The 13,499-nt window shown below is 31.0% G+C and overlaps 2 protein-coding genes across 4 annotated transcripts in view; both read right to left on the reverse strand.

Annotated features, from left to right (window-relative positions):
• LOC145314369 (uncharacterized) overlaps positions 1–7,597 on the reverse strand; it is an 89,867-nt gene extending 82,270 nt beyond the window's left edge. For all 3 annotated transcript variants that reach the window (XR_013877740.1, XM_080154252.1, XM_080154250.1), the window contains exons 1-5: positions 7,534–7,597; positions 7,060–7,238; positions 6,667–6,785; positions 4,350–4,435; positions 3,804–3,951 (exon numbers count right to left, since the gene is read on the reverse strand). Coding sequence is in view for 2 of the 3 variants with exons in the window: in XM_080154252.1 (XP_080010378.1) it covers positions 3,804–3,951; positions 4,350–4,435; positions 6,667–6,785; positions 7,060–7,238; positions 7,534–7,596 (595 nt within the window). In the remaining variant the exon portion in view is untranslated. The remainder of the gene's footprint in view (positions 1–3,803; positions 3,952–4,349; positions 4,436–6,666; positions 6,786–7,059; positions 7,239–7,533) is intronic.
• Positions 7,598–11,354: 3,757 nt separating this feature from the next.
• Positions 11,355–13,499, reverse strand: part of LOC145314919 (uncharacterized) — a 43,860-nt gene continuing 41,715 nt past the window's right edge. The window contains exons 19-20 of the mRNA XM_080154996.1: positions 11,755–11,868; positions 11,355–11,436 (exon numbers count right to left, since the gene is read on the reverse strand). Coding sequence (XP_080011122.1) covers positions 11,355–11,436; positions 11,755–11,868 — 196 coding nt within the window. The remainder of the gene's footprint in view (positions 11,437–11,754; positions 11,869–13,499) is intronic.

Raw genomic sequence — 13,499 nt, forward strand, 5'->3', positions numbered from 1 at the left:
TTTTTAGGAAGACTATAGTGTCATTTTAAGGAAAGACGATTAGCCATGACCACTGTCAATAATTTCAAAATTAAACTCTATGTATTAATCCTTTCTTTATGATTTTTTGCGAAACAGCATATAGTGTCCAATAAAAAATGATGTCATACAATACAAATGACCAATGATAGGCCAGTATGCATTGTAATTTACCAATGGTAAATTGTATACTGGCCTATCATTGCTCATTTGTTTTGTATGACTTCATATTTTATTGGACTCTATACGCTGTTTCTAGCTTCCCAACTATTGGACATTATCATCATTAGTAAACATTTAATCTCACCATGTCTATTGTATCTAGTGGGATTTATTTGGAACAGCCTTTGAATAGTAATTAGTGAATATATATATTTGGGTTTGTTTGTGTGTGTGAGAGCGTGTGTGTGTGTATGTGTAAGTGTGTGTACGTGGTTATTGATGTATTTTATAATCGATACACTTAGGCATGTTTATTACAAAAGCCAGGCCAAATTTGGCTATAACACGAATATTTTAAATACAGAATACTGTTAAAGGACAATCTTACTTTTTTGGACTTAAGATTATAAAAATCAGATGAATAGGATAACTATATCATATAAACTATAAGAAGTATCATGATACTTTTTGAGACAAAAAAATAAGCCTTTGGGCAAATCAATAGAATTTACAATTCCATAAACCCTGGTCATTCCAATTTTCTAAGATGTGATGTTGAAAACTGATTTTGAGAAATTGTAGAATGTGAATAAATCACTCTGGTCCGCATTAATATTCGTCCTACCAGAATTTTGCAAGCCACCAGGGATACAGTGACAGTTAAACAACAAAAAAGACTTACTTCTCTTGCTTTAGGTCAATAGAGTAATATTTGGAAAGTTTTTAGTAGCGACTTTTATCACTAGAAATTTTTGTGTGTACGTTATTAGGAAACTTAAATTTCTCAGCTGCTACTCAAGATAGACAGCTGAAATTTCTAATGAAGATTCACTCTACCAGTGTGTGTTGCTTGGTTCTCTGTCAACTTAAATTTGTTAATAATTGATGCCAGACTATATTCATAGTGTTCTTACTAGAACATATTGAAATTTATGTTACTTAATAAGGGAGGAGGATGGTGTAAAGAGGGGTGATCAATACAAAATTACCACTCCCACCCTCCTTAAGGCTTAATTATATTTGAGAGGTGCCAAAGGAACTCTTTATTCTTTTAATTCCTCTACTTTTGAGATTGTAAAACCCCTCCATCCACACCACCATAAAAAAAGACTTGGACGTCCTTTATTTTACTAGTACCTAACTTCCTGTGGAGCAATAAATCCTAAGTAGAAAAGACATATTCATGCAGCTGTTAAAAAGGAAAAAAGATTGTTAAAACTGCATAATATTCTATGCATTGTGTAAATAGTATTTAAAATTGAAAGGAAATTTATGCAATTATGCAATTTCTTGCTTCCTGAAATTGTTATGATAGGTCTAACTGTAAGGGGGATATTATAGGTCCAAGTATAATACATTTATTCTTATTCTTACCCTTAAATTTAGAGACATTTTAAAAGCGAAGCTTTTTTATAATGGGGTTCGATCCGTCCGTCCGAAACGGGTACCTTTTTCCTGTAGTATTTTTTTACGTTAGAAGCTTAGCAACTCTAATCGTTACCAGAAAGTATGTCTTTGTAAATTATGTTGATTATTAACTTTTATGTGATGTAGGTAATTATCCTATTTATCTTATTTTTAGAAAACGAGTTCCTAGGACAAAAAATGTTATAAGCGAAGAATTTTTAAAAAATCAAATCCTTTAAATTGAGTATGTACTTGAATAGTATTCTGTATTTACCAGTTTGCTACAAATTTACGTACAGTTTTGTTTACACTTATACATCTATATTCTGACTATTAAGTTATGACACTCTATAAATGTTAATGTTCGTTTGTCCTGCTATTCCAGATCTTCGCACCCTTGTGTTTTTTTTCAATTCTTATGTTTTCGTTTGAATCCAGCTTAAATAAGTTGTCTTTGGCGAATAAATGCAGTGCAAATTTTTATCTTGTTTTTGTTTATTTATATTGACTACGGAATTTCTGATGAACATAAAATATATTGATTATAATATCAGCTCGTTATAGTTAATGGAAACAAATTTGCTGTGGTTAGCATGGGGGGTAAATATTCTACAAGAAGATAATATTGATAATGATATCAGCTCATTATAGCTAATGGATAAAAATTACTTTAGTTAGCATGAGGAATAGGATATTCAAAAAAAGACGATAAAAATCTAAATGTATTGGTAATAATATCAGCAAAAATTGGGGTATGATTACTCGTTTTGTATCTATAATCAATTGTATTTAAATGTATTTAAACTAGCGGCTGCGCCCCTAGCATCTAGGGTCTCTATATTCGAACGGATATAGAAGGGCAGAAAAATAGGCTAAAACTATACCTGGATTTATTTATCAAAATAGAATAGCCTAAAACCATCTCAGGACTTATAAGAAGCTTCATTGTAAAGGAGAACCATATCGGTTCAGCAGTTAGCGAGATCCTTCGATACAGACATAATAAGATTACTACTTTATATAACAGGATAATCATGCTCAATTTATTTTTGTTATTCACTATACTTGTTCCTAAGCTCAAAACCAAATGGGATGTATGTTTAACATCAATTTATTGGCAGGATACAGGAATACGTGGATAGATAAATGGGAGATAAATCAATGAACACCCCATCATTTAGTGATATATCCTACAATAAAATACAATAAAATAGGTATGATGCATGTCTTTATATTTGAACTAAAAGATATTTTTAAATGCTGAACAGATTAATTCGTCTTTACAGAGAATCTTTATAAAGGGTTTCTATCTATTTTGAAGGAGGGTTTGGTAACTCTTCATAGGGTAATATCCATTAGAAAGAAAAATTCGCTTTTATCTTTAACTTTTATGGAACACCTCCACTCCTTTAGGTAATAATAGGTAATAAGGAATATGGTACCTAACGAAAAACTGTTTTTGCTGCAATATAAGAAACTAGCGGCTACGCCCCTAGAGGCCTCTAGGGGCACTTGAGGAGGGGGGAGTCGAATTTGATAACCCAATTTCTTATTTTAGATTTTAAAAGAAAAAGTAAAAAAAATATTTTGGGGGTGGACATTTTTTTTTTTTTTGGGGGGGGGTGTCCCATCCCCCAAGAAAATAGTTATAAACCTTCCCGGGACCTATGAGAAGTTACCCTGTTAAGGAGAACCCGATCGGTTCAGCGGTTAGCGAGATCCTTCGGTACAGACACACAGATACACAAACATGCTGTTACTTTAGTATAAGGATATTTGATTTTTTATCAGTATTGAAATAATATGTATCAATAAATACATTATATTTTTTTCAGTAAGTGTCCTATTTCTGTATCCTAGATTGGCAGTTTATTAGCTAGATGTAAATATAATTAATGTAATTTATGATACACATTATGTACAATGTGTACATATAACAATAAATCTATTCAAATAACATTTTTTGTTATTTTTGTAGCAAAACATATCTTTATTGAAATCATATAATTTGGTAGACATATTTAACATTCTACAATTAAAGCTGTTGGTTAATATCTCATAAATGGCTTTTCATATTAGGTTGTGACTTTTGGGGAAGCTTCATAAATGTTTTAAGAAAATTTTCTACTGTTTCCCTCTGTTGGGTATCCCCTGGAAGGTTAAAAGCAAAATAAAAATGTTTTTTTTTGTAGAATAATGATAATAGTATGGCCTACCTTGTCCGTTTAAATGATCAGTATTATATCCATTTTCCTGTTCCTTAGCTTCGCCACATTCCTGTGCATGCACTTTACGTTCTTGTTCCTCCCCCTCGCCAGCGGGTTTACCCTCCAGACTGCTCGTTTCCCCACTTGGAGGCGTCTCCTATAAACATGGAGGTGGAGGATATTGGACTGTAAATTAAACTGGTTCCCAAAGTTTTATAGCCATGTTACCTAATTTTTTGCTTAAATACTTTGGGTGATTGTTTGGTTACATAGAAGTGTCCAAACTTTTTAACCAATAATTTCAATCTACAGCCCAATGAAAAGTTTGGCCACCTGCATGGGCTTAGTAAGCAAAATTACAGACGATTAATGAATCTTTTCTCTGTTAAAAGTCTGTTTCAAAAACCATAAGGTAGGTAGTAAATAAGCTGTGTATATTAGTGCAAAAGCATTGTATCAAATGGGGAAGAAAAAAGTCAATTAATATTCTAAATATCATTCATATAAAGGGTAAAGATAGACTGTAGTTTCACCATAAATAGATCGAATCTTTACCTGAACTGAACTCGCAACCTCAGCGTATAGATCAGACCCCTGGTCGGAAGAACTCAGTGAACTTTGATCTGTTGTTGAATTTGACCCTAAAAATATATTTTTTAGTACATCTTCTTCAAAAAAAAACATGAATCTAGATGTAAATCATCTTTAGGATCTTTCTGTACTCAATAATAGGGTATAAGTCACTCCTAATGTGCATAAAATATTATCCACAGATAGACATAATTACTTTTTAAAGACCACTATTTCTAAAATATTAAAGGGCCTATAATTGGCTAGGCCGGACATTTTGTACACTATGACAAAATATTATCCACAGATAGACATAATTACTTTTTAAAGACCACTATTTCTAAAATATTAAAGGGCCTATAATTGGCTAGGCCGGACATTTTGTACACTATGACAAAATATTATCCACAGATAGACATAATTACTTTTTAAAGACCACTATTTCTAAAATATTAAAGGGCCTATAATTGGCTAGGCCGGACATTTTGTACACTATGACAAACTTTTTTGATATTTTAAAGTTAGTATGTTTTTCAACCTATTTTAAAAAAATTTACACTATTCTAAGACATGAAGATATATTTCGATTTTAGCAATCATTTTCAATTCATTTTGTCTAAAAAATATAGGTATGAGACATTAGATAACAGCAAATATGATCCAAGATATTAAACATACATTTATATAGAACAATGTCACAAATTATTTTGAATCTTAGGTTTCACCATAAAATACAGATGACAACTGAAAAAGTTTGAAAAAAAAGATTGAAACATTAGTTTTTTGAAAAGGAGGAGTAGGGAATAATTCTTGGCCTTGTTTGTGTTATGGGGCGGGGCATGGTTTTCATTGAAGGAATTTTTGGATGGTTAGGAAATAGGCGGAGTTTTAGATAGGTAAGTTTGGTTGAAGGCGGAGAAAGAAAAAAGCTGGGAGGAGGCAAAAAAGTGGGAGGAGTTGGGATGGGGGGGGGGGGTGGAAAAAGGTTGTGGATTAATTTTTGTCCTTGGTTGTTAATGGAGTTTTGGATTTTGAAATCTGTTAAGGAAAAGGGTGGAGTTATTCTTGAGATGGGAAAAATTTTGATCTTTATGGTTTCCTGCTTTGTTTAGGTTTTAAGATGGAGGAAGATTTGATGTTCTTTTGAAATAACAAAAAAAGTGAAAAAATGTGTACATTTTTTTTTTTTGATGAAACATGAAATGAAAACTACATGGTGAAAAATGTTGACTCATTGAACAATTGATTTGTGTTTAAGGATAACTTAAATATCAAAGAAGCTTAAACCTATGAAATGTTAACTGTGTTTTATATAGGTTTTTTTATAAAAATTTGCAAATGCACACAGTTAACTTAAGTTTAAAGAAGTGTTCAGTAATAAAATATTTTTTTATAAACTAAATAATGACGTTTTTTAGTAGATCTTTTATGTGTTGAAAAAGCATTTGTTGAAAAAAAAGTTTTTTTGTTTGATTGATGATACAATGTTTGTTGGGTGAAGCAAATTACACAATTTTATTGAGAGCAGAATCAAAAGACCTAATCAAAAGTTTTTCTCTAGCTAGGCGTATCCAGGGGTCTGTGCTTCGTATTTTCTCTATTGGGACAATTTCTAAATCCTGTAGATTGTGTCCTTGGGCCTTGAAATGACTTCCAACTGTAGTTGATCCAGTGCTAATTGTGTGGCTGTGCTCGTTAAAACGGCTGGAGATCATTCTACTTGTTTGGCCCACATACTGAGGTCTCCTAACTGCACAGGATCCACTGTTTTTCCTACAAGTAATAAGATATATAACGTTTTTACTAGTACAGTCTAAAGTGCTTAAAATAGGGAAGATTTCATTCGTTTTAGTGTTTATGACACTTTTACAAAACCGGGGGGAATTGTGACACATTTTACAATTTCTACCACAGTGGGAAAATCCATTTTTAACCCTGCTTGACCTTCTCTCTGTAATTACTGGTGGGAGTTGTGCCTTAATTAAAAAATCCCGTAGATTTTTTGGTCTGGACCAGCAAATCATTGGTGGATCTGGAAAGGTTCTTTTGAGGTGTGGATTCTGTATCATGACTTTCCAAAACCTAAACAAGATATTAGAAATATTGGGTAGTCTGGGATCAAATTGAAGTGAGAGTACAACTCTCTTTACCGGATTTTTTTCGGTTTTTATCAATGCTGTTGCTCTGGGTAGATTACTGACCTTTTTTGAAGCCAACCGTTTTTGAGATCAGTATTGTCGAGAACCGGTTCTAATCCACCGAATATTAATTGTTTTCAAAAGGCATACTGGAAATAACTTACCTTGTGTCTGTTTCTCTGAGAAGACACTGTAGTAGCCCTCCTCATCATCACAATGAGTCCTGGAGTAGCTCTGATCTGAGCGGGACCTTAAAGGTCGTCTTCTACGCTGCTTGTCAATCCTAGGAAAATATCAAGTTATTCAATCATATTAACTAATGGAAAAGGGTTTTGAATAAAAGTCAGGGACGATAAATTAATGTTTAAATGATGATTTAATTATTGGATGAAAAGTTTGTGCACTAATAGTTTAAGAATAAAAATTTTACCCAAACTTTTTGAGCCAATGAATAAGAAACACTATGTTTCATTTAGAAAAACGTATCTGATATATTTTTTACTATATTGTTAATATAATATCATCAAAATAAATTTAAAACTGCCTGTTATATTCACCTGGCGTAAAGACTTTCCAGATCCGGATAAACCTGTTCCCCATTTGTCCTGCCGCCACTAGGATCAGCCGCCGTACTGCCCAGGTAGGCACTGTACAGCTTCTCTCCAAGCTCCTTGGTCAGGTACCTGGACCTGGCACGTGGCTCTCGAGGCAGCGGCTTCACTGGGGCCTGCTGGTCCTGTTATATGATATATATAGAAAAGAAAATATAATTGATAGATGAATAAATGTAAGCATAAATTGATAACAATATAATCTATAATGTATAAGAAAAATATAAATACTATTATACAACGACTGTTTTTGAACATATATATACATTACCAAGTGGTTATGCCCTCAGAGGTATCCAGGGGACTGAAGGATTCATTATAAAGAAGAAAATATTGGTTCAGCGGTTAGCGTAATCCTTCGCTACAAACAGACAGACATCCTATTACTTTTATATTAAGAATTATGTAAATAAAGAATACCTGGGTATTGCCAGCAGGAATGCCATCCTGTTCCTGATCTTCACTGGAAGACGTTGTTGTCATCACCTTTACCAATGGATAAAATAAACATGAAACATAATAAACAACTAAGCAGACCTACGCCTTTAAGTAAGGCATGTTCGTTCATTCTTATTGAGCTTACTAGCGATGGTTTTCATCTTTTTAAATTAAGTTATTTTGTATCACAATTATTTATTATATCCATTCCTTTGTTTCTTCTTTTCTTCGACCCCTCAATTCTAGAAGAACAGATTTCGATATCTCAAACTGTAGTTGTATTTGATTATTTAAACTAATTCAAAAGTAAGATCTTACTACTTTTACACACATTTTTACGTTTAAAACCCAACAATTTTAAAGATAGTTATGTTTTTAATCTTTCCCTAATTTCCCCCAATAAATATGATGGTTTTTTTAACCACATGAAAAGCAGATACTTGCATATTTTGTGAAGTTTTTAAATTTGAATAAATATCTTTTATTGCTGGTATTAATGAAAAAGAAATTAATTAAGATATTTCTAAACAAGAAAAAGAATTAAAAGAATTGGGTTAAATGCAGGGATAGAGGGATAGATCAAAAAAAGGATTAATCAATTATTCCCCTCAATTAATCCTTTCTATTTTGTAACCCGCGACTGTGGAATAACACACCAGCAACCGCTAGTTGTCGGGCAGGTGACTGATTCGAAAATTATACAATGCGTTATTATCATATAAATACTTAGAGTATGATATGGGTTTAGATTATTTTTTACCTTCCTTTCTCTCCCTGGTTAAATACCCAATTTCTAAGAAGTTTGCAATTTAGAAGATTGATTTTATTTCAACAAAAATAATTTCTATGAAAAACAATTTCATTTAGTTAAAGCTAAATCTTAGAAAATTAGAATTATATATAGCCTATAATACCTACCCACTTTAATTTTCAAGATTTACCACCTCACTTCATATCAGATTTTAAGGCGTTATGTACTTCATATACATTTTAAATCTACTCTATCATTTGAAATGTCCTTCAGTCTTACTGTCAGCTACGTTTCAGGGGGAAACATGAAACATCAAAAATAGACTGCTGAAATTTCGAATTTTGATTTTAGATTAGTATGACCACTTAGCATCTAAAGTCTACAATGTCCGTCTGTTATTCTTACTTTGTCCTACCTCTTGATTGCCTGAAAGCTTCGCTACTTTTGGATGTTCCTCTTGTTATTAAGACTTGAAGTTTATATCCCTAACAACAATAATACCTGGTTATGTCTGAAACTAATGAAAACTATTTCTGTATTCATTACACACAACCAGTCATATTTGAAATTAGTTAGACAGAAACAGGAAGAGAGGTGGAGAAAGAGAAATATATATAAGGAAGAGAGAGAGAGAGATAGAGAGAGAGAGAGAGAGAGAGAGAGAGAGAAAGAAAGAGGAGAGAGATAAATATATAAAGAGAGAGGATGCTGTGAGTATTGGTTTAAAAAATATGACGTAACAAAAAAAATTAGCCAATGAGAGTCCACTACGCATGCCGCCATTGGTCAATAACGGCCTCTCATTGGCTAATTTTTTTTGTTACGTCATATTTTTTAAACCAATACTCACAGCATCAAGAGAGAGACATGGCAGTTCAAAGCCCTAGTTATGAAAATTGGAATAAAAGGAAAGTTAAATACTTCAAAAATCTAATAATTGATATGATCTTGCTTTTTAAATTACATTTAAATCATATATGTAATTTGCAATGTTTTTTTTGTAATTAGTCAAACTAATAAGTATATATATTAATTGAAATTAAGAACAGGCTAACATTTGGATGGATAATATATTTATGTAAGCTATAGCTATTTTCTCTGTGCAATTTGATTTATTTGTTTGTTGAGATTCCTTTAGAAAGGATTAAAGAATTAGCTGACTGTTTTTAAGCAAAAAAAATTATCTTCAACTCTAAAAGATTGCAGGCTGCAGCCATAAACTGTATGGTTATAGGATACCTCTATAATGTTAAAGGATATGTATTCTTTTAAGCAAGGATGACTACATCTATAAAAGCGAACATCAACAAAACAGAAAATAGGAAAAAACTTGTCGTCTTTATTGCCCTTTATTATAACAAAGAAAGATCTTCTATAAGATTTGTATTTTCAAGGGTAATTCTTAAATATCTAAAATTTATACATGTTTACCCCCTTACTTTTTGGTCTCATATTAAACGCTTTTTTCTCTTTATAAAGTTAACTATTTAACAACTTTTTTAACCATTAATAAAACACATATTTTTAAAGCATAAATGTTAAAGGTAAAAAATGTGTTCTGTTGTACCATTTGTTTATTAGAATAATTGTTTGTGTCTGTGTGTACTAGTGTAGGCTCTAGACACAGAACATAAAGACATAAAGTTATGCAAGTGTTCATTCAAAACAACAAAAAAGTGTCAGTTAAAATTTTCTAAAATTAAATAATATTAAATAAAATTTAGGGTCTAAGCAGGACATGCCTCGTTGCTTTTCCTAACCAAAAAAAGGCCTAAGTAATCCTAATATACAGCTTAGTAATGGCCTATATCATATTTTGGCTCTTTTATTCTTCATAATTTTTGGTGGAATGCTACAATACCTGACAAAATTAGGGTGCATAGCAATACATATCCACATTTCATGGCAATAAATGGGATAATTGGCTATTTACCCAGAGTTATTAATATAAGACCTGGCAGCTGCTAGTCCAGGTCAAAGGTTCAATTATTAAAAACAAATCAAAACGGTAAAAATATTAAGTTAGGTGATTTAGTATTTTTAAGTCGAGGTTATGATTCAGATAGCTAGGATATTTAAGGTATACGAGACATGTCTTATAATAGTGTATTTTTTTAAAAATAGGTTGAAAAACATACTAACTTTAAAATAGGTATACGAGAAACAAGTATCTATAATTTTTTTAAGTGACGTTCTATAAGTAAAACCTTTCAAATTAACATTAACAAACTGTAAATTAAATCTTTTTAGGAATACACTTAGGTTAAAGAACTTCTGTATAAAGACTTAATAATACATTATTATCGCTGGTCTTAAATATTTTTTTTACAAAAAAGGTAACAATATGTATAGACAACTTTAATATTATATAGTTGTTTTTCAGAGCAATACTTTAGGATTAAATTTAAAATATGATAAACTACTAATTGATTATTTGAAAAGCATAGAATCATAAGGCTAGAGGAATAAATAATGATAAAATGGTTATTAGAATGAAACTTGTAAGTTGTCTTATTTTTTTGTTGACATTGTAAAACATCTTTATCTTAAGGATTGAACTCAGGTCAAAGAATTCTTTATAAGGCTAAAATATAATGTAATTATATGGTTGTTGTTAGGTAGAAATCGTATCAGAGACAGATATTAGCTATTTATTATTAATTGGATTTTTAAATCAACGCACAAATTAAAGTTTAGTAAAGATGTTTAGTGGTCATTTTTTTTAAAAAGCAGTAATAAAATAAAGCAGATATTAGAAAAATTTACTTCTCAATGTATACATGCTTGTTTTAACTAGACCAACAGGCTGACAGACAAAGTAGGTCGATAGTGGATGTTCTTTTGTAAGAGGTATCTTCACAAAAATAGCCGTATATCTTAAATAGCAGCGGAGAAAAAAAAATTTCCAAAAGTTTTACAAACGGACAAATAAAGTCAATCATAGAGTAGTACAGCTGCCAAAAATGATTAAAAGTGGACATGCAGATGTTAACCAATTGCAATAATAGTAATATAAATTGCAGATTAGTTTCTTATCAAAAATTTAAAAGAATCAAATTTCCTGAGAATTTGTTGTAGGCGGTGGCTGTACGTTGACATACGTTGATGTATTACAAACTTTCGCTGGTACGTCACTGAAAATACAAATGTAAAACAAGCCAACAAATTGTGATGATTTATATTTATACCAGTTGCTTCGCCCGTAGCCTAAATGTGGGGGTGGACAAAATGACTTAAAACAACACCAAGAAATTTCCAAAAACAATTGCATAATCGGATCTGATTTTCAGAGATCTTTAGCTTTAGACAAAAATAAACCTTAATACTTTATATAAAAACTAGCAGATATGACACTAGCATTTAGGGACTCTTTTTTCGAAGGTAGGGCAAAAAAATAGCCTAAAACCATAGGGTGTAAATAGTTCTAAAGAATCGTCCTATCTATCTTATACCTTGTATTAGCAAGTTTGTTTAATGAATAAAGGTTTTCTGAAATCAAAGAGTCTAGATTGTTTGTTCTTTCTAGGCTCCTGTTGGTTCTTTCAAGGCTTCTGTGCGCCCCAAACCTAAAATTAAGATTAATTTTATAATACAATATATCATACCTTGCCTATACAACAAATATCTCTTACCAAATAATTAATTTCCTAGATTTTTATATTCTTCTATTAAAAACGGCTAAAAGCTGCTTGAGAATTTTATAAATAGATAGAAGTAAAATTTATTTACAAATCTAAATATATTTTTTTATAAATATCTAAAGGAAAAAGACAATTGACGCTAAATTGATGTACATCCCCAATGATGATATGTAAAATTGCCCCTTCTGTAGCTTAAAATTAGTGGTTGAAACGATTGAACACTCAACCTAAAAAACAACCAATCAAATTTCACTAAATTCCCCCAAAGTTGTTATGCCAACGAATAGGAAAAAAGTATTTTAAAACTTTGGGGACTAGTGTAATAAACAACCCATTGTCCACTCTTTCTCTTTTTTTCGGGGGATAGATTTAAATTTTGTTAGCTTGTAATTGCTTCGCTATTTATTGAAAAAATTATTTGTCTATTGACAATAAAACTTTAACACCATATTACATAATTAAAATAATTATCTAGTGGATTGAGATAAAAGACAAAAGGTCCTTTTCTTTGTGGACATTTTACTTTAAAACTTTGATAGCGGTATTATCATATCCGCTTAAATTTAACTATAAAATTTAAGGATTAAAAAAAACTTTAAAGGCGAAGCTCTAATTTTTTTTAAAAAGCAATCATTTCCACTTTTGGAGTACAAACTAATATTTATTTAATAATAAAAACGTTAAATATGATTATTAAATATGTTGTTAATGACCAAAAAGTACAAAAATATCATCCAACTTTTTCTTAACTGTTCATAACAGTTGTTCAAAATGTCATAAATAACTGTATGAAGTGTAAAGAATTTAAAAAAAAACAAAGCTTTTTTATAATTAAGTCTTTAAAATGTAAGGATGTCCTTAAACATTATTCTTTATTTAAGCAGTTTTGAAACAAATTTACTTACAAATTCGTTTAGACTTATATATATTTAATTTCTGCTTATCTAGTTCCGACACCCTACAAGTGTTATTGTTCGTTTGTCCTTCAGAGCTCTGCCTTTTCAGATGTTGTCATCCTTATTTGCTTTTGAAATCTACGTGGAATTAATTGCACACCGTTTGATCTGCTTTCAGCGCAGATCTAGAAAATGCATTTCCCAAAGTTTTTAACTTTTTACTCACTCAAAATACAGGATTTAAAGCAAGAATCTTTTATTCTTAAAACATTCATGAAAAAAAAACAGAATCAATACGATACAAAATAAATCTAAGTGAAGTAGTTTGTTTGTCGAAAATGGTCGGGTTATTTCTTACTCCATTCCTTTCAGTAATTTTAACCCTTATAAACAAATATCCACAAACGTTCCGGACATACGGACACACGAACATTAGAAATTACAGTGTAGCTACGGTACTATAACTACCCCATTTGCTGCAGTTCTGATAGTCTTATATTCATTGTAGGAGAAAAGTAAAAGCTTAATGATTGTTTTTCTACATTCATAAAAAATACAAGAATATTTGTGTTCTCGGTAGCATAGCTTTTTAATAATATTTCTTTTTTAACTATCGATAATTCACTATTAGGCTAATAAGATATTAATTTACAAAACAAT

The sequence above is a fragment of the Acartia tonsa genome, chromosome 3 (genome assembly GCF_053477335.1).
Source record: "Acartia tonsa isolate MP-2025a chromosome 3, ASM5347733v1, whole genome shotgun sequence".
Lineage (NCBI taxonomy): Eukaryota > Metazoa > Arthropoda > Copepoda > Calanoida > Acartiidae > Acartia > Acartia tonsa.